The following is a 27,525-nucleotide window of genomic DNA, read 5'->3' on the forward strand; positions in this document are numbered from 1 at the left end:
TGTATCTACTACATCGAATACACCTGATACACATTTAAATTGTGATAACTGAATTAGTAATTAAATACAATATTTTTACCAGTATTATTACTATTTATAATGGCTAGATAGCAGTGATATGACTAATTTTGTATTCTTTTTTTCAATTCAAAGAATTTAATTCAGACATTATTGACATTTTGAGAACTCCAGAAAATGTAACTCAAAGCAAGACCTCAGTTTTCCAGACCGAAATTTCTGAGGAAAATACTCATCATGAACAGTCTTCTGTTTTCAATCCATTTCAGAAAGAAATTTTTACATATCTGGTAGAAGGATTCAAAGTATCTATTGTAAGTAAATTAATTACGTGGGAAATGTTCATTCACACAAAGGAAATAGAGGTTTTATGTTGACTGTATTATACATTTTCAAAATCATATTTCTTTGTGCTCTTTCAGAGAGCTTTTTAAAACTCAGACAACTTGAATTTTCAATTATAGAATAATATATATTGCTAATTCACCCTTTCCAAAATGACTCAACTCATGCAGCAGCAGCATTGCTTTTTAAGCCTGTAACCCTAGAAGACATTTTCTAGTGTTGTTTAGTAAGATCAGCATCAGAAAAGAGTAGATCATCATCATTGATGACTACTATGAGAGTTTACATGAACTGTTTGTTTTGAAAGTACTGTGTTTATGGCTACTTACTCTCATTTTTCTGAATTATTATGAATTTTAGATCTTGGCCTAAGTGTATCTAACAGCTTTAAGATTATATAAAGAATACTGATAAGTGTCAGGGTTCATTTATCATCATCTCACTTGGGTTTCTGTGGGTCACTTACAGTTGTCACAATGGAACGAATCGGTCAGTTTACTCCGTAGATAGCAAAAGCCAATCTAATTCTAGCAGAACTCATAAATCATGACATGCCAATCTCTAAATCTAAACTAGATTTTGGTGTTTTAGCTCTGAACAGAAAAACCAAGTACGGATTCACTTATAACTCAGTCACTCAAACAGGGCTCTTAGGACTAGACGTAATTAGAGAGGAGCTGTTTCTAAAACTCAGAATGAATTCTGAATGTACTGCTTCCAGTTTTAAACCAGATACAGGTGATTTGATCAGCATTTGGCTAGGCTTAGTGGGACCATAGTTAAAACAATTGGTTAATTGTTAGGGAATAGTCTATGGTAAACCCATAGAGTAGTTTCCCCTTATCTTCGGGGGATACATTCCAGGACTCCTGGTGAATGCCTGACACCACAGATGGTACTGAAACCTGTATATACTATGTTTTTTCACATACATACGTACCTATGATAAAGTCTAATTTATGAATTAAGCATAGTAAGAGATTACCAATAATAATAAAACAGAAGAGTTATAACAATATACTTTAATAAAAGTTGTGTAAATGTAGTCTCTCTCTTTTTACAATGAGTAAATATCTTATTATACGGTACCTAACTATTTTCAGACCATGGTTGACTGTGGAAAGCAAAACTACAGGTAAGGGGGTACTGCTATATGCGGTGCTTAATTTGTGACTATTATACTCAATAATATAGCACAATTCAAGTCTTTATTATTAATCCTTTCTCTTTTTTATTGCAAAATCAGTGTAGGTTTATTTATCATTGTTCTTTGATCCTTTTTTTAATTTATAATTTTTGAGCCTTTGGTAGTTTTTTCATGGCTTAGGACTTTAGCTTCTTTATCCATCTCTTCTTTTAAACTGTGGTAAGATATACATAACATAAAATTTACCATTTTAACCATTTTTAAGGATACAATTCAGTGGCACTAAGTATATTCATATTGTTGTGCAGCCATTGCCACCATCCATCTCTAGGAACTTTTTTTTTTTCTGAGATGGAGTCTCAGTCTGTCTCCCCAGCTGGAGTGCAGTGGCCCAGTCTCGGCTCACTGCAGCCTCCACCTCCCAGGTTCAAGCGATTCTCGTACCTCACCCTCCCAAGTAGCTGGGGTTACAGGCACCCGCCACCACACCCAGCTAATTTTTGTATTTTTAGTAGAGACAGGGTTTCACCATGTTGTCCAGGCTGGTCTTGAACTCCTGACTTCAGGTGATCCACCTGCCTCGGCCTCCCAAAGTGCTGGAATTACAGGTGTGAGCCACCACACCCAGCTGGAACTTTTTAATTATCCCAAATGAAACTCTGTACCCAATGAATAATAACTTTTACCACCCCTTTCCCCATTACCCAGTAATCACTATTCTACTTTCTGTCTGTGTGAGTTTGACTGTTCTAGATCTCTCATACAAATAGAAGCCTACAATATTTGTCCTTTTGTATATGGCTTATTTTATTTAGCATAATGTCCTCAAGGGTCATCCATGTTGTAGCATGTGTCAGAATTTCCTTCCTCTTTAAGGATGAATAATATTCCATTGTATGTATATACCACATTTTGTTTGTCTGTTCCTCCACTGATGGACGTTCAGACTGTTTCCACCTTTTGGCTATTTTGAGTGATGCTGCTATGAACGTTGTATGCCCGTCTCTTTTAAACTCCTATGTGTATGGATATGTATATCTCTTTCTAATTTTGACTATTAAAACCAATCTGGAATAAAACATGTTCCATAGTCTTCTTTAGGGCTGTGTTGAGGCTAGCATGGTATTGCTTAAGCAGTCTGATCCTAGTTCATTCCTATCTTGATTGATTTTAGGGTTCAAGTAAAGCCAGTGGTTCCAAGCAGCAATGGACTAAAATTCTGTGGTCTTGTAAGGAGACCTTCCGAATGCAGCTTGGGAGACTACTAGTGCATATTTTGTCGCCAGCCCACGCTGCACAAGAGAGAAAGCAAATTTTTGAAATAGTTCGTGAACCAAATCATCAGGAAATACTACGAGACTGTCTCAGCCCATCCCTACAAGTAAGTATCTCAGCTTTGATAAGATAAGTAAAACGTTTGGTGAAATATAAAGTCTGAATAAAACAAGAACTGAAATTAAACTGAATGTTCATGCCTAATTTATAAATATAATTTTCTTACCAAGCAATTTTAACCTAAGGTCTTTCCTCAGGTGCTTTTACACAGGCTCAGTTTAACCTCTGTGTTTATTTCCCAATCTTTTTTCTAGTGCCTAAATTAAGAAGTTCTGTTTCAGAGTTTCTGTCAGATACTTTGTAATGTGTTAATACATCTTGAAGTGTTTTATTTAAGGTTTGTTTGGAGGCTTTTTAAAAAAGTATTATATTACCTGTGAAACATCTATACTGAATAGCTCAAACAACAGTATGTATAACATATCTCAAAAATATATGTGGTCAGTTAAAATAGAAAAAAATTATTAATCATTTGGAATAATCAAACCCAAAATACCTAAAAGAATTTCAGAGTGTATAAAGTTTATCACTTCAAGAGTGGTAGTTGGAAAGTTTAAAAGGTACATTAAACCATATTGGAGGGCTGTTTAACAGTTTCTTATAAAATTAAACATACATTTAACTTATGACCATGTTACTCCATTTTTAGATATTTACCTGAAAGAGAAATTAAAACATATGTTCATAAAAAGGCTTGTTTAAGAATATCTATGGCAGCCTTTTTTCATAATGGCCGAAAACTACAAATACTCAAATGCTTATCAACAGAAGAATGTACAAACACATTGTGATTTCTGTATACCTGTAGAGAGAAATCTGTATAGACTATTCTACAGCACCGTATAGACTATTATACAGCTCTAAAAAGGAACAGACTACTGGTACACCTACCATTATGGGTGAATCTCAGAAACATTGAGTGGGGAAAGGGACAGCCAAACACAAAGGAGTACAATCTGTGATTCTATTCATCTGAAGGAACAAGCAAAACCAAGATATGACGATAGAATTCAGGACAGTAGTTGTCTCTGTGGAAGGGGGATGGTGAGAAAGGGAATTGACTAGAAAGAGGTTTAAGGGAACTTTTTGGGGTGATAAAAATAAGATCCTATTTTGAGTAGTGGTTAAATGGATGTATGCAATTGTCAAAACTCATAGAAACACTTAATGTATGTATGCTTCATTATCTGTAAGTTATACCTCAATAGAGATGAGAGAGGATATATTAAAAAGGATAGGTATCCCCTTTAATACATGGAAAACTCATATCATGTTAGGAGTCAAAACTATCTGGAAGGGATACTTTTAGGTGCTTTTTCCAGTATTAAAGACACTTTCAAGTACACTGAGGGTACTGTCTTCCTTTTCCCAAGACAGAAGCATATTTAGCCTGTATTTTCCTTCTGTGGAGAATTTGAAATGGTGTTTTTTTCTTTCCTTTATACTCAGCAAAGTTGCTATCCATCAAAATTCAACTGCGGTGTTAACAGTCCACTTTCTCTCATACCATCTTCCCTTCCCCACTACTTTATGTCTGTCAGTGGTATCATTATTGAATTTCAGCTTGAAATTTTTAACCGTGGTTGTCGTTGACTTTTTCTTCTCTCTCTCAATCCATTTCATCACCAAGTCCAGTTGTTTATTCACCCACGAAGACTGAGGATATTATCTTTAACCTAATAGTTTTAGCAGCCACTGGTGATAATTGCCAAGATCCACTTTTTCATTAAAGAGTTACAAAATAGTGATTTCTCTAAGTCTCTTATTCCATCAGCATCTATAAGCTCTGACTTTCCTATAGGGAAGAACTTTCCCTTGTCAACTATTTGACTACCTTTTTTTTTTCTATTTTTTTTCACTGTTCAAGGTTTATTGTGGGTTTTAGTAGAACACTTGGATAGTTGGTTGCATTGTTTATATGTAGATCTCTTTACATAATATGGTAATGTACACTACTGAGATATATAGTTCACAAAATAAGATCCTTTGGAACAATTATGCACCATACATGCAATATTGGATTTATACAATGGATCCAGGATGTGTCTGATTGGGAAAAAATGTTGGACTAGACATGTTCAGTGAAGGAGCCAGGAAGTTATTTCTATAACACACAGTAAACATCCATCTGGCTCAAGGGCCAACTGCAGCATGTGCAGCATTGGCAGTGGTGCCTTAGAGGTGGCAGAACTATTTCACACAAACCAGTTTAGGACTACACAGATTAGTACCATCCAGCCTAGAGAATGGTACTACAGCATATAGCTACCTATAGGATATAGTACCTACAGAATATAGATGTAGGATTTTACAAACCATTCCTATTTCTAACTTTAGGAATTGATGTTTTTCCCAGTCTATCTTAACATCACTGTTTTAATCACAGATCAGATAAAAAGGACAATATGCACAACCTCCAACTAAAATCCTATTGTAGCCTAGACAGTGAAATGGTATGACATCAGAAGACTTTAAAATTGCAGCTCCTTTTATATCCCCCAAAGTGGATCTGCACTCTTCTTCAAATGGGCCCCTTCCTCAGGAGTCAGAGTCACCTTCACATGGTCTGAGATTCCATTCTCTCCCAAGATGCATGGAACGCTAAGGAAGACATCATCCTTTATTCCACCAATCATGGTGGAAATTGGGTGCACCCGCCTAAGCTTCTTCATTATACTTTCTGCCAAATCTGCCACAGAGAGTCCAGTGGCCCAGGATGTGTAGCCTTTGAGTTTGATCACCTCGTAAGCACTCTCAACCACCTGCTTGTGAACCTCTTTCCACTGTTCCTTATCTATATCAGTCCCTAAATCTGGGTGCACAGTCTTGAGGGAGACACCAGTAACATTTGCTCTACTCCATATAGGCACACTAGAATCTCCATGTTCCCCAAGGACTCACCCATGACAGCTTAATATGTGAACTCCCAGCCTTTCCCCCATTGGGTAACGGAATTGGGCTGAGTCCAGATTGCAACCACTTCCAATAACATGGTTTTTGGGAAAGCCATTATCTTCCAAGCCACTGTAGGTCAAAGATATCCACTGGATTTGAAACAGTAAGCAACTTGCAGTTTGAGCTGTATTTTACAACATTAGGAATGATTAATTTAAAGATGTTCACATGACACTGGACCAAATTAAGATGGCTTTCTCCCTCTTGCTCATGTGCCTCAGCCGTGATAATGACCAGCTTGGAGTTTACAGTTACAGTATAGTCTTTGCCAGAGACAATCTTTGGTGTTCTAAGGAAAAGGCTGCCATGTTGGAGATCCATCATCTCGCCCTTCAATTTGTCTTCCATGACATCAACAAGAGCAAGTTCACCTACCAAGTCCTTCATTAAGATACCGATGGCACAGGCCATGCCAAGAGCACCAACCCCAACAACTGTAATCTTATTCTGGGGGATCTGTTCTTCCTTTAGAAGATTATGAATAAGCTGATCCTTGACAGTATCCTTGAGAGTATACTTGAGAGTATAGTGGACTTGGAAACAAAAGGAATTGGGAATGCACGTCCAGCAGGCGTCGGGGCGCGCGGCAATGAGATCCAGACTCGTCGGCAGCGGCTCCAGCACCTTGGCTACCTTTAAATACAGTCAGTCAAGGAAAAGCAGGATAAATGCTATTTCCTTCCCTGTTTATTAATTTTTAGAATGATGAATTAATGCCCCTAGTGGCCTCTAATTTTTGTATTTGTTTTTATTTTTGGAGTGTCATTAGGAGCTCAGGTATTTTAAAATAAATGTTATGTGTTTTAGTCTATTGCAGTCATTATTCAGTTTGATATTAAAATTAACACCTCTGTAGATTCAAGTTGTTGTGTCGACATGGCCTTTTTCATTTTAACAAGTTAATATGATTAAACTTCCTTGTTTTCTGGCACAGAAGAATGTCCTAGGCCCACCTTATGCAATTCCTTCCCCAAACCTAGAACCCAACTTCCCTCCCAAGAAGCCCTTATATCCTTTTAAGGAGATGATAGTATTTAGAGACTACAAATCTAAGGACTAAGTATGTTTATTTCTACTGGGTTGTCATTTCTTCTCAGGCTTTTTTAGTGGACAAAGCTAGGAAATACGTATTTTTTTAGAAAGACAAGTCATGAGTTTATACTGATACTTTCACTTTTTCTTGGATTTTTTTATTTGTATTTCTTACTAATGCTGATATCTTGATTCCTAACACTAACATAATCACTTATTTGCTTTGTCTTTCTACATATATAACATTTTCAAAATAAGATGACCAACGTGATCACTAATAACAATCCTGCTGAGTGCAGTTGAAGATGTCTTTGTGGTTCTTTTTGTTCTTAGCATAGTATTATGGTTATACAGTGAAAATACTGTATTATAAAAGCACTTAAAATAGTTTTCTTTATTTGGTCAGGCTGCCAACTTCAACCAGTTAGGTAGGTAGGTAGGCTTTTTTTTTTTCCAGTTTGTTTTATAGTTTTTTGGGATTCCTTTGGGTTTTTGTTTTTGCTTAATTTTGTTTTTAATCATGTGAAGTGTCTACATTGTTCTAGAAGCAACATTGTGAAACAGCACATTCAGAGAGGTTCTAGCGTTTATCCCTTTCCTCCGCTCTTATTCTTTGCCTCTCTGTGTAGGTAACTTACTTTTTTTTTCTGTTGAAGATACAAGCAAATTTACATATACATGTATTTACACATGTAAATATTCTCTCCCCTACTTCATAACACAAAGAAAGATAGCAAAGTATACACACTCTTCTGCAGCTTACTTTCTTCACTTAGTATATCCTAGAGATCATTATTACATAGTAGTATAGAGTGATCTTCTTTATGCCTTTTCACAGCTGCATACATTTAATTTGTATTTCATTTGGAATGTGCCTGGGTTTTTTAAGCCCCAGACTTCTTTTCTGCCATCACAACTTGATTCTGATTAACTCTCCAGCCTGCTGACCCTCTTCTTTTCAAGATAATCGTATCTTTGTGTCTTGCAACCTCTTCACATCCTGTTTATTTTTCTGTCATGCTGTTTTATTCATATTGTCCACCAGCACAGAACACCTCTCTCTCCTTTGTCTATCTATATCCCCATTCTATCCATTCATTTGGCCATGACCCAGATTACTCTATACCTTCTTCAAAACCTTTCTCCCTTTCTGTAGTCCACTCAGAACTCTTCCTTCTTAGAACCTTCTTTGAAAAGAAATATTTTACATATTTTAGCACTTTATTATTTTCTGAGGATTCATCTTTAACAGATTCAATTCCTTAAATCAGTTTTTTAAGGGCTGAAAATAAGATTTTTTTGTTATCTATTCCCAGTGACACCTTTTATAGTCTCTGAAATGATAATCAGTAAGTGATCAGAGGGTATTAAAATGAGATATTAGAAACAACTTCAGTGTTTAAGAAAATCATGTGTTTCTTTAGATAGTCACAATGAATAAAAACATTTCTGATAGTTTTTCAAGATAATTTTTGAATGTCATTGAATACTAAACTGAAATATTTTTAAAGTTATATCAAGAACATTACCTTTAAGACGCACTTAGGAAAGTCTTTTAGTCATTTACCATTTTTATTTATTTGCCAACTCTTTGGGCCTTTTACTCACAGAGCTTCTGTTCATTTTTCTCTTTTGGTCAGGTAGCAGCTGTCTGACTAATTTAAAATGTTGCATTAAAATGAGCTGTACTATTTTCACCATTGCATATGTTCATCTTTTGCTTTTGAGAAATGACACGATGTGATTCAGCATGTTAATTTAAATATCACCCAAAATGTAATCATTTCCAGATCCATTTGCTGACATTTAATACTATTCACAGTTTAAAATGTCATAAAACTAAATACAGTGATATTTGTGTCAATTCTGATTTTTAAAGTAAAATATATATGTTTAACTTGTTGGCAAAATTATTGTCTAAATAATACATACTATACACAGTAGAATCAGGTGTAATATCTACAGCATGTAAGGGCCACTTAAAAAATCATGAATGAACATTTAGTTTAGGTTTGTGCTGCAAAGGACAATTGTCATTATCTTAAGTAACACTGTAAATTTAGGTTTTAGGGCCTGTTAATAAAACATTGGCTAAAACAACTCTTCCATGGATATATACATAGAATTGTCTGCGTGGGGTTTGAGAGTTTTTCACCTTTTGTTCTAGGGAGTAGTGAATGCTTACAAGCTAAAGATAGGTTTTAGTTCTAGAAATTTCACCAAAGAAAGAAGAGTAAATAAGTTTTAAGTTCTAAAGGAAGCTTTCCCTTCTAGTTCAGTTTTTCTGTGAGAAAAACTAAAAATTATCTTCCTTTATCCCAGTTCCTTTCCTGTATTCCTTTAGCAAGTCCTTTCCAAAATTCTTTCCCCAAAAGCTAGCTGGCTAGTTTGCTTGCTTTTTAAAATATATTTTATAAGAAAAAATTTCAAACATACAGAGACTAGAAAGAATAGTGTAATAAATACCATGGAACCATCACCTGGATTTAACAATTGTTACTATTTTTATTATACTGACATCATTTCTTCTTTTGCTGAACTATTTTAACATATATATAGAAATTATGATATTTTACCTCTATTCTTTTTTTAAAATATTTTCCTATGTAACATAACGTTATTACATCTAACAAAATTAGCATTATTCCTCTGTCATCAAATACTCAGTGCATAATCAGATTTCTGTACTTATCCTCAGAATGTCTTTTGTAGGTGCTTTATTCAAATCAGATGCAACCAAATAAATCTAGCAATATAATTTAATTACTACTAAGTAATTTAAATGTAAGAATTAAAATTCTAAATGACTAAAAAAATTATTACTTTTTTTAAAGCATGGAGCCAAGTTAGTTTTGTATTTGTCAGAGTTGATACATAATCACCAAGATGAATTGACTGAAGAAGAGCTAGACACAGCAGAACTGCTTATGAATGCCTTGAAGTTATGTGGTCACAAGTGCATCCCTCCTAGTGCATCAACAAAAGCAGACCTTATTAAAATGATCAAAGAGGTGAGTCAATGAAACCATAGTACTTTCTTAGGAGATTCCATCATAGGTAAAGAATGATTGACACTACTTTTTCAAGAGCAGAGTATCATTGATGATGAACTTGAAATGATTATTTTATTTTATTTTTCATATATAATGTATTGCTTTTTTCTATGTGAGAAAAAATAGGCTTATTTTAAGGAGCATTTTGTTCTCTGTGGTCATCAGTATCCATTATCAGTAGCCTTCAGTGAAGGAAAGATTTTTAAAGTGACAAGCAAGCTGAAGCATACCTTGAGTTAGAGGTTCTTTAATGAAAAAGCAGAGTAAGGAGGCAAGCAACTATGTAAACTCATCAGGTTTAGCAACCCTGGTTAACCATTCTACTCTAACTTATGTGACCTAAATTATATAGACACAGAATTATAACATTATAACATAGTTTAGATGGTTCATTTATTTTAATATTCTGGTCTCTTAGGGACAATTGTTTTTCCTTTGTTAACTGGGTTTTAAAATTAGTTTGTTGGGCTCTGTGCTAATGTTAGGTGAGAAATAATAAATTTTATATAGTATATTATTATCTAAATCTTTTAGGAACAAAAGAAATATGAAACTGAAGAAGGAGTGAATAAAGCTGCTTGGCAGAAAACAGTTAACAATAATCAACAAAGGTAAGATTTTATATGTTCCAAAGGCATGTATTTTAGGAATCCATTATATTTCACATATACTTTTAGTTTTAAAGTATCATGTTCTGATAAATACGTTCCATGTATGCTTAACTATGGACAATCTTATTATTTGTTTAGTCTCTTTCAGCGTCTGGATTCAAAATCAAAGGATATATCTAAAATAGCTGCAGATATCACCCAGGCAGTGTCTCTCTCCCAAGGAATTGAGAGAAAAAAGGTGATCCAGCATATTAGAGGAATGTATAAAGTAGATTTGAGTGCCAGCAGACATTGGCAGGAACTTATTCAGCAACTGACACATGATAGGTAAGCTGCGGGAGGTCAGTTAAAATTGTTTTCCATGAAGATTTAAGATATTGATGTTAAACTGAATTTGTATTCCAGAATTCAGACTCATAAAATCATTTCATTAAACAATTTTTTGTTTAATCATTTGTGATTTTTTTCATCTTAAAGAATAATCATATGAGTTTTTTTTTAATTCTTGAGGAAGAAAAGTAATGAGAGGGGGCAGTAGCTCATCTAGATAGTAAAATTGGCTTAATTTTAAAATATGGTCTTTGTAAAAGAACAGAGAAATCACTGAAACAGGATGGTTGAGAAAAATATATTTTTCTAACTAATTTAAAATATGTATTACAAATAACAAAAAGAGGGAAATTAAGGTATTATTCTCTAAATTTAGTTAAGATAACTTATTCATATGACTTTGGTGTACTAAAATACACTGAACATTGGACACTAAAGTAAATTCCATATGGATAAAATAATTACTCAAAAAGTTTATAAAGTAGAAGATAATAGGATATTTGTCAACTCTTTGAAGGATAGATGACTTTCTAAGCTCAAATGCAATAGAAGAAACTGCAAATAAATCAATGGATTTTAACCTTAATTCTTTCCAGTGTATTTAACAACCATAACAACAACAAAAAAGCCTGGAAATATATTTTCAGCAAATAAAGAGTTATTTTTATTGTTTGAAAAACTTACACAGATTCTAAAGTAAAATATTATGATCCCAGAAGTTTGAATGAGCAAAAGGCATGAACACATTCCTCACATAAGACAAATGAATTACCAAACACATGGGAAAATACTCAATATTGCTAGAGGCTAATTTGGTTTTCTAGAACCTCTAGATACCACATTTTACTTTTTATGTTAACAAAAATTTTGGCTGCTAATATTCACAGCAGGATATTAGCTGTCCTTTCTCAGAACTTTGGTGGCATTGTACATTTTGACAATATGTATTAATCATCCTAAAAACATTTTACTTCTAGCTTCAGTTATCCTGTTTCAGTGATTCTATCCTAAGGAAAATATTCAAAATATGGAAGGCAGGCCGGGCACAGTGGCTCACACCTGTAGTCTAGTACTTTGGGAGGCTGAGGCGGGAGGATCACTTGAGCCCGGGAGTTCAAGGCTACAGTGAGCTATGAACATGCCACTGCACTCTGGCCTGGGCAACAGAGTGAGACCCTGTCAAAAAAGAAAAAGAAAAAGAAAGTAAACATAAAAGTTTTCATCTCTGCATTATTTATGCTAGTGAATGAATTAGAAACAAGTTATTTATTAACAGTACTATGGTTAAATACGTTACAATGCATCTACCTCTGTATTGGGCAGCCATTCAAAATGATGAGATAAAGATAATACTGTTTCAGTAAAATAAGGCAAGTTATAGAAAAATGATCATAATGATCATAACTACAAATTAAAAACAGATGCACGTTTTAAAAAAAAAAGACAACAACCACTATCAGTATTTTGGTATGTGTAGGGTATGAATAAGGGTATTTTTTCTCTTATTTATTTCTAAAAATGCATTTAATATGTTTTTCCTGTCTTATTTCATCTAAGATAAAATTTATTTTATTTTTTTTTTTTTGAGACAGAGTCTTGCTCTGTCGCCCAGGCTGGAGTGCAGTGGCACAGTCTCGGCTCACTGCAAGCTCCGCCTCCTGGGTTCACACCATTCTCCTGCCTCAGCCTCTCCGAGTAGCTGGGACTACAGGCGCCCACCACCACACCCGGCTAATTTTCTTTTTGTATTTTTAGTAGAGACGGGGTTTCACCGTGGTCTCAATCTCCTGACCTCGTGATACGCCCGCCTCGGCCTCCCAAAGTGCTGGGATTACAAGCGTGAGCCACCGTGCCCAGCCAGATAAAATTTATTTGAAAATCTTTTTAAAAACGTGATTCATACCACAGAAAGAAACTGATTTTATTTCTTTCATTAGAGAGCAGGCAAAATGAGGCCAGGTGAGGTGGCTCATGCCTGTAATCCCAACACTTTGGGAGGCCCAGGTGGGTGGATCACTTGAGGCTAGGAGTTTGAGACAAGCCTGGCCGACATGATGAAACCCCATCTCTACTAAAAAAATACAAAACTTAGCCAGGTGTGGTGGGAGCCTGTAATCCCAGCTACTTGGGAGGCTGAGGCAGGAGAATCGCTTGAGCCGGGGAGGCAGAAGTTATAGTGAGCCAAGATCGTGCCGCTGCACTCAAGCCTGGGCAACACAGCCAGACTCCGTCTCAAAAAAAAAAAAAAAAATTAGGCAAAATGGGAAATGTAAAAAATTAATTTGGAAAAAAAAAATTTACCTAACCATATTAAATCCAGCATGTTATATTATGTTGCTAAAGTGTTCATAGTAGTCATTACATATCTTTTAAAAAATTTAATAGTTGAAAGAAACTGGAAGCAGAGCTTGCCTTCAGGCGAGGAACGGGGAGACTGGGATTCAGGAGCAAAAAGACACTTAGATTTTATTATTTGTACTTGTATATGCATTCCCTGATCAAATATATAAACATTTGGAGTTTTTAAATTAACGGATCAGTTGTGACTTACTTATTCAATCTCTATAATGATTTTTTTTATAGCTACAAGTCCTGGATGGTCACTTAAAACACCTTTTAATCTTTTTACTTGCAGAGCAGTATGGTATGACCCCATCTACTATCCAACCTCATGGCAGTTGGATCCCACAGAAGGGCCAAATCGAGAGAGGAGACGTTTACAGAGATGTTATTTAACTATTCCAAATAAGTATCTCCTTAGGGATAGACAAAAATCAGAAGGTAAGAGTGGCCTCTTGACTCAACATGTAAATATAGCAGAGAACTGTGGTCATTAGATAAAGATAATATTTACTTTTCTCCTCAACAGATGTTGTCAAACCACCACTCTCTTACCTATTTGAAGACAAAACTCATTCTTCTTTCTCTTCTACTGTCAAAGACAAAGCTGCAAGTGAATCTATAAGGTAATTTTGAATGAATAGACCTTCACTCTTTCATGAATATACAACAGCTTATTGTAGTGTTTATGTAATATTTATTTTATATAATGCCATCATTTTCAGAAAAATCCTAAACAGGAAAGGCTCAAGGGACGACAAGGTTATATGGCCAAAATCCAAAAGGAAATGACATTTCTGACAGCAAGGGTTCATGGGATTTCAGTCATCATGTTCTGGCCCTTGTTAGTATACATACACACACACAAACACACACACACACACACACACACACATATATGTATACACACACACATATTTTGTAATTGACTGTTTAACATCTCTATCTATTAATATAGATAGAGCTGCTGGTGGTATCATCAAGAGGCAGTATAATGTAGTGATTAAAGGCTCAGATTCCAGTTCCTGCTCTTACTAGCTCTTTAATCTTAGGCAAGTTACCTAACCCCTCTGTCTCAGTTACCTCATCTATTAAATGAAGAAATAATAATAGGTATCATAGCATTGTTGAGTATTAAGTATGTTATTATATATTAACTATTGATAGTATTATCACTGCAGTTATTGTGGTTGTTATTATACCCATTTCATAGATGAAAAACAGAGACGCAAAGAAGATAATTGGCTAAGAACACAAAGGAACTTTCTGATTCCAAATCCTGTGTTTTTCCTAGAATACTAGGCTTTTTTTAAAATGTATTTGATAAATTACCTTCATAATAATGTAAATAATACAATAATAGTACATAACAAATAAATAATACAAAAATAGAGCACACACAAAAAATGTATTCGAAGTATCAGAGGCGTGAAACAATGTTTGCTTGTTTACTAGAAAATATAAAATATTGATATCTCTTTTAAATAACTTAATTTCTATATTCTGTCTACAGGTTATAGGGATTATTAGCTTTTTCTGGGCATTTCAGTTATTTCTTTTCTAATAGAATGCTAAAAAAGGAGCTAATATTTTCATGTGGGTTTCGACAAGATACCTCATGCTATTGGAACTCTATTTAGTCTGCTTTGCAGAAATCTTTTACTAGGTAAAATAAAGCATATACTCTCTGAAATTAGTCAAAACATTTAGTCATAGTAATTTTAAATATGTTTTGACAGAGTAAATCGAAGATGTATCAGTGTTGCACCATCTAGAGAGACAGCTGGTGAATTGTTACTAGGTAAGTCAAATTTTGAAGAATTTTGCACATATTCACCCGGCCTTATTTTATTCTTAGATTATTTAAAGTGTTTTTTGACAACATGCCATTAAATTGGATAAACTTTCTGTAGTATCATATAGGCTAATTTGCCTTAACATTATATGTAATTGCATATGACTCATGAATGTGAAGAAATGATATCTTGTGTTCTGAAAAGCACATGAATAGCATTTTAGTTTTTATAAAATTGTTTCTTCATGAATATGCAATTTTATATTTAACCATTTCTTTTATTATATGCCAATTTAGATTTTTTAAAGTGAAAAATTATTGTTATACTTACCTACTATTTTATCAGATATAACTGTCCATAAAAAATATGTCTACTTTAAGATTGTCCATAATTTATATTCTCTATTGTGCTTCTGAGAGAAAGGCCAAGATTGTTAGTCCGTGGATACCTATATAGTTATATTTGTTTGGAAATTTTATTCTCAAAATATGAAGGAAAACAATTATACCACTTGATCTCTGTTCCCTTAAAGAACCAATCTGTATGCTGTAGGCTAGGTTCTCAAAGTGTGAGAACCCTGAATCAGTAGCATCAGCATCTCATGGGAGCTTCTTAGAATTGCACATTCTCACGCCTCAGTCCAGACTTGATGAATCTGAAATTCTGAGGGTGGGGCCCAGCAGTCTATGTTCTGATGAGCCCTCCAGTGATTTGATGTACCTTCAAATTTGAGAATGAATGTTGTAAGCTACAGCCTCCAAGGTCCAAGATATGGAGCTTCAAGCCTGCTGGGACTGAGCCCCACCATCACAAGGATGGAAATAGTACCTTTCTCTGAGCTAGCCATGCCACTACTTCAAGGTCCACTCAGTACTCAAGGGTGATGAGCATGCAGGGGGCAGAACCTCAGAGAAGTTCCCAACATTTTAAAACACAATGTAGGGACATGGGTTAGCAACAGCCAGCCTATGAGACAGGAAAAAGTTGGAGGCTATGTTTAGGGCCTACTCTACCCTATTGAGTATCTCAGTCTGCAAAATAATTAAGGATTTCCCTTTTGCTAGATAATTTGGTTTACCACTTGACTTCAATTAGTGTGTAACAAAATAAAGCAAATCGATATGCTAGTAATATAAGAATAATGGTAATAATAAATAGCCAACATTTATTTAGCACTGAGCACATATGCATTTTGCATATATTCTAATTTAATTCCCATAGTAGCTCTGTGAAATAGAGCTCCCTGCAATCTTTTTTTTTTAATAAAGAAATTAAGACACAAAGAGGTAAAGCAACTTGCCCAAGACTTCATGGATACTATTCAAAAATATTTATTGAGTGCCAGGAACTGTGTCAAGGTAGTGAGATTCAAATTCAGACCAAAGGACTCCAGAGACCATGCATTAAACCATGAATGGTAGTGTGCACATACATTTTAAAACCCTTATGTCCAATTACTTTCTGCAGGTAAATGTGGAATGTATTTTGTGGAAGATAATGCTTCTGATACAATTGAAAGTTCGGTGAGTAGAGGCTTAAGTCTGTATTTACATAAATCTAGACAGATTCCAAAAATGTATCAATTCAGTATAACTAGAGAGAAGGAAGAACTATTAGATTTCATTCTTTGTCACTCTATGTATAGATTGGTCTGAGTTCCAAACATTTTTTTAAATATAATTTTAAAAAGAAGACTGTACCATCTCCTCTGGCTTATGGCCCAAGTCTCATAGCAGTTAATATAAGACATATTCTAAATGCTCCTATTATATCAATTTATGTTCATTCCTTCTTATTACTGTTCTCCATTGCAACAAATATCTACTCCTTGCCACTCCCAGTTCACTATCAAGTACCTTTGCCTTCAGAAAGAAAGGAAAAATATTAAATAATTGAATAACTTAAGTAATTCTGATATTCACATAGCTTAATAATGATAATTGTTATTCTAGACAGACTGATAATCAGAAAATAAAGACATATTTTTTGTATAATAAAGCTTTTTATTTGAATTATCTTTTATGCCATTAAAATATTTTTTGAGATTCCTGTAATAGGAGAAATAAGCTTTTTGTTTCAGAAAAGTTCTAAAGCCAGGAATTCCTAAGGATATACTAAATGAGATTATGTGTGGTTTAATTATTAATATATTTTGTATTTTAGATAAATTAGGCTGGGCACAGTGGCTCACGCCTGTAATCCCAGCACTTTGGGAAGCTGAGGCGAGTGGATCACCTGAGGTCAGGAGTTCGAGACCAGCCTGGCCAACATGGTGAAACCCCGTCTCTACTAAAAATACAAAAAAATTAGCCAGTTGTGGTGGTGGCGCCTATAATCCCAGCTACTTGGGAGGCTGAGGCAGGAGAATCGCTTGAACCCGGGAGGCGGAGGTTACAGTGAGCCGAGATCACACCACTGCACTCCAGCCTGGGCAACAGAGCGAGACTCTGTCTCAAAAAAAAAAAAAAGAAAGAAAGTAATGAGTGAAAACATGAAGTTTGGTTATAAAATAAATAATGTAAAAAAAAAGTCATGAACGTATTTAAAGTAGTCAGAAATATGAACAGCATTCTTTTCTCATTTATATAGCAATTACCACAGGGTTTGTCCCAGATAGTAAAATATAGTTATGTTATTTTTCAAGATGTATCCTTTTATCAGCCAAGGAATTTAATAGTTGATGTATGAGACAACTTTTTTGTATGTCCAAAAGATGACAGTTTTTCCCCTTAAAAAATCTACTCAATTTGTGTTTAACTCCATTTGACATGAGGTGACAGAAGAGTCTGAGTCCACCTGTCGAATATGTTGGTTTATTTTCAGTGCTTGAGGATACATTCACAAATACTTGGTCTGGGAAGACACCATTTAATTTTAAGTCAACTTGCATGCTATAAATGTGTTTCATATTTAAATAAAGAGGAAAATTTTTTTTAAAAATCTAAAAATGCCCTTGCTTCTTAATAGATTGAAAGATCCTTCTTTCCTATGTACTTTTGTAATGTTGGTTCTTCTTACATAACATTTGGTGTCTTGCGTTGTGTGTGCAAATGTGTGTACAAATATTTCATGCCCCCTTTTTGACCCATACAGATTTATTTCATGCAGAGCACTTAGCAGAGTACCTTGTGCATAGATGGTTAATTAATATATGTTGAATGAATGTTGAAACTAAACAAAGGAAGAATTCAGTTTTAAGTATGAAAATATTACATTTTCATTAAGACATTTTATTTTATTCATAATGTATTCCCTGCCTCTACTTATAAAAATTATTTTGGACCAAGAACAATAGTAAAACACACATAGAGTAGGATAATTTGAATCTAAAAAAAAAAAAATTAAGGTTTTGGAAAGATAAAGAGCCTGGGATAAAATAGTTCTTGGCAATTGAGTCCTAAATTTGCTCTGAGCTTCCTGTTAGTCAACTCAGAAGAGTAAGTAAATGCAATTTTTTAAAAAGGAAAAAAACTGATTAAAAAAAAAAAGAAAACTAGGATGCAGGTTGATTTGAGGAGATAAATTCTAGCTAGTTGTAAACTTTAATAGAAACTTTTCATTATTTCTCTATTAAAAGCATTAAATAACATAATTTATGTATTTAGTTACAATTTGCAAAAGATTTAGATGCATATTTTTTTAAGTTTTTCTTGATTTTGTACTTTGGGAGGGACCTAGTGATAGTAGGATGTGTAGGCCCTGTGGTCCCTACTTCTTCATTTCAGAATGTGGGGGTTTGTCTGAGTACACTAGGATTAATACTCTCAAGCAGATTCAACCTTCCAGTGATTCTTTTCTCATCTTCTTTTCTTCTGTTGACCACCGAGCAGGGAAATGTGTTGGTATGTGTTGATCTGTCAATTTGGTATGTGTTGATCTGTCAGCTTACATTTAGTGAGTGGGGCTTTATTTGCAGGAATGCCCCATTAGTTCCAGGAATGCTCCTCCAGAGACTCTGCCTTCCCTTTGCTGGATGACTTGGAAGCATGAGAACTGTTTCACAGCTCGGGCGTTTCCAGGCCATCCAGACGTGGATTTAACCTAAATCTGTATGATGGCAGGCCCACAGTTATGAATTCTCAGAGAGAGGCTTTTTTTCTATGCTCTAGGCTCCAGGCCAAAAGAGACAAGCTTGCGTCCTGGTTAATCCTCTTTATTTTTATTTTTTTTATTTTTATTTTTTTTAAGACAGAGTCTCACTCTGTCACCTAGGCTGGAGTGCAGTGGCGTGATCTCATCTCACCAAAACCTCTGCCTCCTGGGTTCAAGTGATTCTCCTGCCTCAGCCTCCCGAGTAGCTGGAACTACAGGTGCCTGCCACCACTCCCGACTAATTTTTGTATTTTTAGTAGAGATGGGGTTTCACCATGTTGGCCAAGCTGGTCTTGAACTCCTGACCTCAAGTGATCTGCCTGCCTCCGCCTCCCAAAGTGCTGGGATTACAGGCATGAGCCACCGCACCCGGCCTATTCCCCTTTATTGATGGGCACATTTGTTTGTCTAATCTTTCATTAGGAACAAATCCCTTCCTAGGTTTTAGTTTTCTGAAGCAATCTCAATTCCACACCCTGATTCTAGGGGCCCAGGGCCTCATCTTCTGTCCTCAAGTTGCTGTGAACCTACGTCAATTCGTTTCTGAAACTGGGGTATGTGCATACATGCATGCGTATGCAGACACATACAACAGAGCAACCAGAGTATCACTCTCTGCTTAGTGCTGATTTTCCAGTTCCTCTACATTTTTTACTTCTGGGGATATCATTTCCCTTGTTTTATTGCAAGCTTAGCTATGTATTTAAAAGGATATTTGCTTAGTAAAAGAAGCCAACCTGAAAAGGCTATATACTGTATGATTCAAACTATATGACATTTTGGAAAAGGCAAAACTGTAGAGACAGTAAACAAATTAGTGGTTGCCAGAGGTTGGGGAGAGGAAAGGAGGGATGAGTAGGTGGAGTACCGAGGGTTTTTGCATGATATTGTGCTGGTAGATACATGTCATTATACATTTGTCAAAACCCATGGAATGTACAACACAAAGAGTGAATATAAACTGTGGACTTTAGGTAAGAAAAATTGTAGCAATATTGGTTCATCAATTGTAATTAATGTCCCACACCAAATGCAAGCTTTAATAATAGAGAAACTGTGAGGGCAGGGCCAAGGGAGGGGAGGATACATGAGAATTCTGTATTATCTGCTCAGTTTTCTGTAAACCTAAAACTAGTCTAAAAAATAAAGCCTATTAATTTTTTTTTTATTTCTAAATTTTATCAATCATTTTGAGGCGTTTTGCATTGGGAGAGTTTTCAGGTAATCTTATCTGCCATCTGCCACAAAAAGATTTTGTTTTATTTTGATGCTTTTTAAAATCTAAAATTAAAATAATTATTTATATTTCTGGTAAAACAAATATTTTTGCCTATTTCTTTGTCTTAGAGCCTTCAGGGAGAGTTGGAACCAGCATCATTTTCCTGGACATATGAAGAAATTAAAGAAGTTCACAAGCGTTGGTGGCAATTGAGAGATAATGCTGTAGAAATCTTTCTAACAAATGGCAGAACACTCCTGTTGGCATTTGATAACACCAAGGTAAATTCACCCTTATTAATTGATATATATTGTTTAAGTGCTCATGGGCCAGTGAAACTATGCTCATACTGATTACATGAAGGTTTACTGAAATCGAATAAAAATTGCCATGTTTCTTAGTCCTATTTAAAGTGAAGCCTTTGTTATGTGAGGATTGTCTTTGACCTCCAAAATGAGGTAAATTCTGATTCCCCAAAATGACTGAAAGGAGTAATTTAAACTTGCTCAGTGCTGTAGCAGAGTCCATCTTTGACAAACTCTCTTGACCTCTAATCTCTTTGGCCACGATTTCTCTGCTCTCCTTTATAGAAAAACTGTTGGGGAAAGTTGCATATGCTTGCTGCCTCCAGTTTTCTTTTGAAATGCTTCAGACAGACTTTCTTCTCACCACTCTCGTCAGGGTCATCGGTAACCTCTATATTGCTAAACCGGTAATGTGTAATCTTTCTTTGTCCCCATTTTACTTGACCTATTGGCAGCGTTTGACCCAGCTGATTTTTCTCTCCTTAAATAAAACCTTCCTCCCTGGGCTTCTGGGTTACCATTTTCTCTTAGTTCTTATACCTTACCAGCCATTGCTTCTCAGTCTTGGTTGCAGACGCCTCCTTGGTGTGTTGCAGGGCTCCTTCCTCAGACCTCTTCTCTTCTCATCCAGTCTTATGACTTTAAAATACCACATTTATGTCACTACCCAAACCTCTCCCCTGAATGCCACACTCACATATTTAACTTCCAACTGGTGTCTCCATTTAGAAGTCACTAACTGGCATCTCAAACTTAACCTGTACAAAACTGAACTTCTAATCTTCCTCCCAAAATTTCCTTCCAGTTTTCTCTATCTCAGTAAATGACAACTCTGTCTTTCCAATGCCCAGGCCAAAACTCTTGAGATTATCCAAGACTCTTGTTCTTCTCTCATACCCTACATACACTCTATTAATAGGTTCTGTTGGCTCTGTCCTCAGAATACATCGAGAGTCTGACTGCTTCCACTGCTACCATCCTGGTTTAAGCCACTATCATTTCTTGCCAGAATCATTTACAGTAGCCTCCTAACTGGCCTTCCTGCATCCATACTGTTTCTAAAATCAAATAAAAATTGCCGTATTTCTTAGTCCTAATTAAAGTAAAGCCTTGGTTATATGATGATCATTTTTGACCTCCAAAATTGTGTTAAATTCTGATTCCCCAAAATGACTGAAACAAAGTAGTTTAAACTTGCTCAGGGCCGGGCACAGTGGCTCATGCCTGTAATCCCAGCATTTTGGGAGGCGGAGGCAGGCAGATCATGAGGTCAGGAGTTCAAGACCAGCCTGGCCAACATGGTGAAACCCCGTCTCTACTAAAAATACAAAAATTAGCAGGCCATGGTGGCACATGCCTGTAGTCCCAGCTACTTGGGAGGCTGAGGCAGGAGAATCATTTGAACCTGGGAGGCAGAGGTTGCAGTGAGCCAAGATCATGCCATTACACTCCAGCCTGGGCAACAGAGTGAGACTCCATCTAAAAAAAAAAAAAAAAACTTGCTCAGTGCTGTGGTGACTTTCAGCTACAATGACTTTGACAAACCCTTTCTTGACCTCCAGTCCCTTCACTACCATTTCTCTGCTCTCCTCTATAGAAAGCCCCTTAGCCCCCCTTCAGATTGTTCTCAACACAGCAGCTAAAGTATGTTGGATCATATCTTTTCTCTGCTCAGAATCCTTCAATCACTTTCATGTCACATTCAGTTAAAGGTAACGTCCTTCCAATAACCTGATAAAGCCCTGGTTAATCTCGTACCTTGTTACCTCTCTGACGTCATTGTCTGCCATTCTATCCCTCACTCTGTCTACTCCATCCATGCCTTGAATGTCGGGCACACCAGTGCCTCGGGGACTTTGCATTCACTGTTGCCTGGAATGTTTTTCTCCTTAGAAATCCAAATAATTTGCTTTGTCACTTTTTCAAGTTTCCTGATCAAATATCTTCTTATCAGAGAGGCCCTCCCTGACTCTATAAAATAGCCACCCCTCCCTCTCCACCAAGCATCCCTTACCTCCTTTACTTTGGTCTGTTTTTCTCTATAGGATGTATTAGCATCCAGCATTTTCTGCCTCTCCCCAGTAGAATGCCAAGTCTTTGCTTTGTTAAGTTCCAGTTCTTCAGAATTTTGAACACTACTGGTATGTAGGTATTCAATTCATATTTGTTGAATAAATGAATGCCTCCTTTTCCTTCCAGGGCTTGGCTTATAGTCTGTCATAAATTCCCTTCCGTGGACCTTAGCGCCAACAATTGGCAACCTTCAGGTTTAGGCTACAGGCTTAGGATGTTCTATTCTTTGTGGTTTTGCCTATTCCATAACTACCAGTACATTTCCTCATTAAGTTCACTCTCTTATTATCCATATCTGTGGCTCTTCTTCCTATGTCTGAAGCATATACCTGCTTAGAATGGGTATTTCATATCTGTTTTTAGCAAAGCTCGTCTTGTCTGTTTTTTTCATTTATTAGCAATCGTTATTTAATTGCTTTGAAAGAACCAATACCCCTTTTCTGTGACAAAACTATTGTGAATCTCTAAAAAAGTTTATATATGTTTTCAATCAGTAGTGAAAATCAAATATCCTGTTTACATAGGATACTTTATTTAATTCTTATGAGAGAAATATTATCACTCCCATATTATAGACATGGTAACTGTAGCACAGAAGGTTAGCAGGAAAATAAACCAGATCTGTCCAATTCAGAAGAACGTGCTGTTTCTACTACACCATATTGCATTTATTTAGAAGAAAACTCTTCTTTATTCCTTATTTTTTTTCTTTTAGTATCTGTGTCTTAAGTGACTTTTCTATACAAACTTTTTCTTAGAAGTTTTTTATTAACATATTTCTCCAGCAGTGAAGCATAGTGGTGAAGAGCCCAGCCTCTGGAGGATGACCTGGACTTGAATCTCAGTTCTCTACCCATTAATGTTACTGAGAAAAAAATATTTTTTTGGAGGACATGAGATTTGTAACATGTCTATAATGTCATGGGTTCTTTGGAGAAAAGTGCCAATAAGACTAAAAATAATATCTGGGTTTTTTTTTTTCTCCTTCCCTTTTAGGTTCGTGATGATGTATACCACAATATACTCACAAATGACCTCCCTAATCTTCTGGAATATGGTAACATCACCGCTCTGACAAATTTATGGTATACTGGGCAAATTACTAATTTTGAATATTTGACTCACTTAAACAAACATGCTGGCCGATCCTTCAATGATCTCATGCAGTATCCTGTGTTCCCGTTTATACTTGCTGACTACGTTAGTGAGACACTTGACCTCAATGATCCGTTGATATACAGGTAAGTTAAAAGAATCATCACCCTTAGGGTTCATCCATCCATATGTTGTATTTCTTTATTAAAGTTTTTGTTATGAAAAATTTCAAACATGCACAAAATAGAAGAATTATATAAGAACCCAAATACCTATCACCCCGGTTCAACAATTGTGAATTATGAAGATTTTTGCCAAACTTACATTATCTTTTTTTTCTTATTTAAGGCAAATCACAGACATCTTGTTATGTCACTTCTTTGTTCTACAGTATGCATCTCTTTAAAAAATAGAACATCTCAACCACAGTGCTATTATCACATGTAAGAAAACTGCAATAATTCCATGATACCATGTAATATCTAGTCCATTTCCAAATGTCCCCTGATTCTCTCAAAGATAGCTTTTTATAGTTGGTTGTCTTGAATCAGGTCCATTGCCATATTTGGTTGCTATATCTCTGAACATATACCTAGAATAGCGTTTTTTTTTTGAGACAGAGTCTCGCTCTGTTACCAGGCTGGAGCGCAGTAGCGCAATCTCGGCTCACTCTGCAACCTCTGCCTCCCGGGTTCAAGTGATTCTCCTGCCTCAGCCTCCGAGTAGCTGGGACTGCCGGCACGTGCCACCACGCCCAAATAATTTTTGTATTTTTAGTAGAGACGGGGTTTCACCGTGTTGGCCAGGATGGTCTCAATCTCTTGACCTTGTGATCCACCCGCCTTGGCCTCCCAAAGTGCTCAGATGACAGGTGTGAGCCACCACACCCAGCCAGCCATTATTTTTTACGTGTATTTTTTCTCTTTATTTTCTCCTGACATTGACTTGTTGGAAAAACCAGGTCATTTATTCTGTTGGAGGCTTCACATTCTGTATTTTCTGATTGCTTCCCATGACATCGTTTAGTTTGTTCCCATAACCCCTATATTTCCTAGAGACTGCAAAAGTCTTGCTTAGGTTCAGGTTCAACTCTTTTTTTGGCAAGAATCCTTTATAGGTGGTGATGTGAGCTTTATATATATTTTCCTTTTTTTTTTTTTAATCATTCTGCATGGTTGAGAGGAGTGAGCTTTATATTGTATCGTATCAGGAAGCCTATGATATTCCACTCTAATGATGCTCAGTTTGATCTGTGGGCTCAGGCTCCCATTGAATTTGTACCTAATGGTTTCATCCATCGATGGTTATTGCTTGAATCAATTATTTCACTAGAGGTTCCAAAATGTTGATTTCCCATTCTCTCATATCTTCTAAATTTATTAGAAGAAAATAGACAAGGTGAGCCTAGGATGTTTTGTTGTGTCAGAAAGCGAGGAAACTAATATGGTCTTGTCAAAAGGACTCAGAAGTTGGCCAGGCGTGGTGGCTCACTTCTGTAATCCCAGCACTTTGGGAGGCCAAGGCGGGCTGATGGCTTGAGGCCTGAAGTTCGACACCAGCCTGGCCAACACGGTGAAACCCTAACTCTATTAAAAATACAAAATTTGCCGGGTGTGGTGGCACACACCTGTAATTCCAGCTACTTGGGAAGCTGAGGCAGGAGAATTGCTTGAACCCAGGATGGGGAGGTTGCAATGAGCTGAGATTGCACCACTGCACCCCAGCCTGAGTAACAAGAGTGAAACTCCATCTCAAAAAATAAAAATAAAAAAGGACTCAAAAGCCAACTTGAAGTGCCTCTCACTGCCAAAGATAGGATAGTTTGAGAATAAAAAGAATAATGACTGCAATTGGTTGAAACACGTGGAAATAAAAAGAAACATAAGGTCATAGTGATACTTTTTAAAAGGCCAAAGAAACAAAGTGAAGCAAAATTCATTGGTCCCATTAGAGGTAATAAGGCACCAATTCCTTACTTTGAAATTTGGCAATTAAAGGAACAGAATTCAGCATTTATTCTGCCTTTCCTGAATGAAGTATTTTAGAGTAACCAAATAGTCCTAGTTGATGAGGGACTGTTTTGTTTGTTTAGTTTGAAAAAATATTCTGATGTTTAAAGAAAAATGGACTCCAAATATTTCACTTAGTATACTAGAGTATTTCAGCTGTAAGTGCCAAAGAGTGGGCCTAGTTCAGACAGTTCTCAAGAAATCAGATTTAAGCTGGGCGCAGTGGCTCACGTCTGTAATCCCAGCACTTTGGGAGGCCAAGGCGGGCAGATCACCTGAGGTCAGGAGTTCGAGACCAACTACTCGGGAAGCTGAGGCGTGAAAATCACTTGAACTTGGGAGGCGGAGGTTGCAGTGAGCTGAGATCATGTTTGGGTGACAGAGTGAAACTCTGTCTCAAAAAAAAAAAGTGAATATGCTTGCACAGATAAACAGAAAAACATCTGGGTGTGTATAGACCAACATGTTTTGCCTGGGGTAATAGTATTGTGGCTAATTTTTAGTTTATTGTTTGCTCAACTGTAGTTTTGTATTTTTCAACTACAACCATTAACATAACTTGTGTCCAAAAAAAAAAAAACCCTATTTATACTATCTATAAAAAATTGCAGGCCAGGCGTGGTGGCTCACGCCTGTAATCCCAGCACTTTGGGAGGCCAAGGTGGGTGGATCACCTGAGGTCAGGAGTTTGAGACCAGCATGGCCAACATGGTGAAACCCCATCTCTAATAAAAATACAAAAATTAGCCAGGCATGGTGGTGCATGCCTGTAGTCCCAGCTACTTGGGAGGCTGAGGCAAGAGAATGGCTTGAACCCAGGAGGCAGAGGTTGCAGTGAGCTGAGATCACACCACTTCATTCCAGCGTGGGCAACAGAGTGAGAAACTCTGTCTCAAAAAAAAAAAAAAAAAAAAAAAAAAAAAATGTAGGCAGCCATCTTAAGTGATTTTGCTCTATTTTTAGATGTTAATTTGTATCTATTCTATAAATTGTTTTCACTTTTTAACAAAGTTTTTATGATTAGAAAAATCTCAAAGACAAAATTAATGCATTTAATACAACTAATTTCAACATTCCTGGAGAATAGTAATTTATATTTAAAAAAAAAGATGTAACAACATGTGGTTAAGCAGACCTGGTTTGACTCACTGAAATATAGGCAAATCTTGCTGTTGGTCTAGTTATGGTGCTGCAGGTTGAAATCCAGGTGGTCCCATGCCTGTGCCAGACCAGACGGTTCCTCAGCCAAAAGAGCCTGCCCTTCTTCATCAGAGTTTTTTCTTTTGCTCCTTCAAGTGCCACACAGGGACACCACGTGATTCCGTAGCTTGTAAAACTGAGGATTCATTCCTGGAGGGATGAGAATTCATTCTCCTGCTTCAAGGAATGGTGTCATGTGGTGTTCACAGAATGTGAACACCAGCACTGACACATTTGTACTCACGCATACATACTCTACGCTGTGTGCAATGGTATCACTCCCCATCTACTAACTAGGTAGCAAAATATTTATTTCAGTTCTCAGTCTCCAAATCTCAGCTTGGTCATTTTAAGCACGTGTTGTTTCTTCAGTTTTTACTAACTAGGCTAATAATTACACAGCATCTTCCTCTGTTCCTAAGTTCTGTCGAAACTGTCCTTCGTTCTACACTGCCCAACTGGATGTAGAGTCTGGAAAATGGGACACTAACTTTCAGGGCTTGGTCTAGGAATCTGCTCCCACGAGCAACATCAGTTACGATTCTAGAGGAAGCTGCAGAAGTAAGGGAA

At 36.3% G+C, this 27,525-nt stretch overlaps 1 protein-coding gene and 1 pseudogene across 4 annotated transcripts in view; one reads left to right on the top strand and one right to left on the bottom strand.

Annotated features, from left to right (window-relative positions):
• LYST (lysosomal trafficking regulator) overlaps positions 1 to 27,525 on the top strand; it is a 205,074-nt gene that overhangs the window by 123,900 nt on the left and 53,649 nt on the right. For 3 of the 4 annotated variants that reach the window (XR_004030064.1, XM_030812643.1, XM_030812644.1), the window contains exons 30-40: positions 154 to 332; positions 2,685 to 2,891; positions 9,667 to 9,843; positions 10,420 to 10,496; positions 10,635 to 10,823; positions 13,462 to 13,607; positions 13,696 to 13,792; positions 14,906 to 14,967; positions 16,430 to 16,485; positions 20,402 to 20,554; positions 23,648 to 23,892. Coding sequence is in view for 3 of the 4 variants with exons in the window: in XM_030812643.1 (XP_030668503.1) it covers positions 154 to 332; positions 2,685 to 2,891; positions 9,667 to 9,843; positions 10,420 to 10,496; positions 10,635 to 10,823; positions 13,462 to 13,607; positions 13,696 to 13,792; positions 14,906 to 14,967; positions 16,430 to 16,485; positions 20,402 to 20,554; positions 23,648 to 23,892 (1,588 nt within the window). In the remaining variant the exon portion in view is untranslated. Of the gene's footprint in view, positions 1 to 153; positions 333 to 2,684; positions 2,892 to 9,666; positions 9,844 to 10,419; positions 10,497 to 10,634; positions 10,824 to 13,461; positions 13,608 to 13,695; positions 13,793 to 14,905; positions 14,968 to 16,429; positions 16,486 to 20,401; positions 20,555 to 23,647; positions 23,893 to 24,094; positions 24,318 to 27,525 lie in introns of those variants that run through there. The other variant, XM_030812645.1, reaches the window with a different exon arrangement.
• Positions 4,734 to 8,533, bottom strand: LOC105739700 (annotated as a pseudogene).

The sequence above is a fragment of the Nomascus leucogenys genome, chromosome 5 (genome assembly GCF_006542625.1).
Source record: "Nomascus leucogenys isolate Asia chromosome 5, Asia_NLE_v1, whole genome shotgun sequence".
Classification (NCBI taxonomy): domain Eukaryota; kingdom Metazoa; phylum Chordata; class Mammalia; order Primates; family Hylobatidae; genus Nomascus; species Nomascus leucogenys.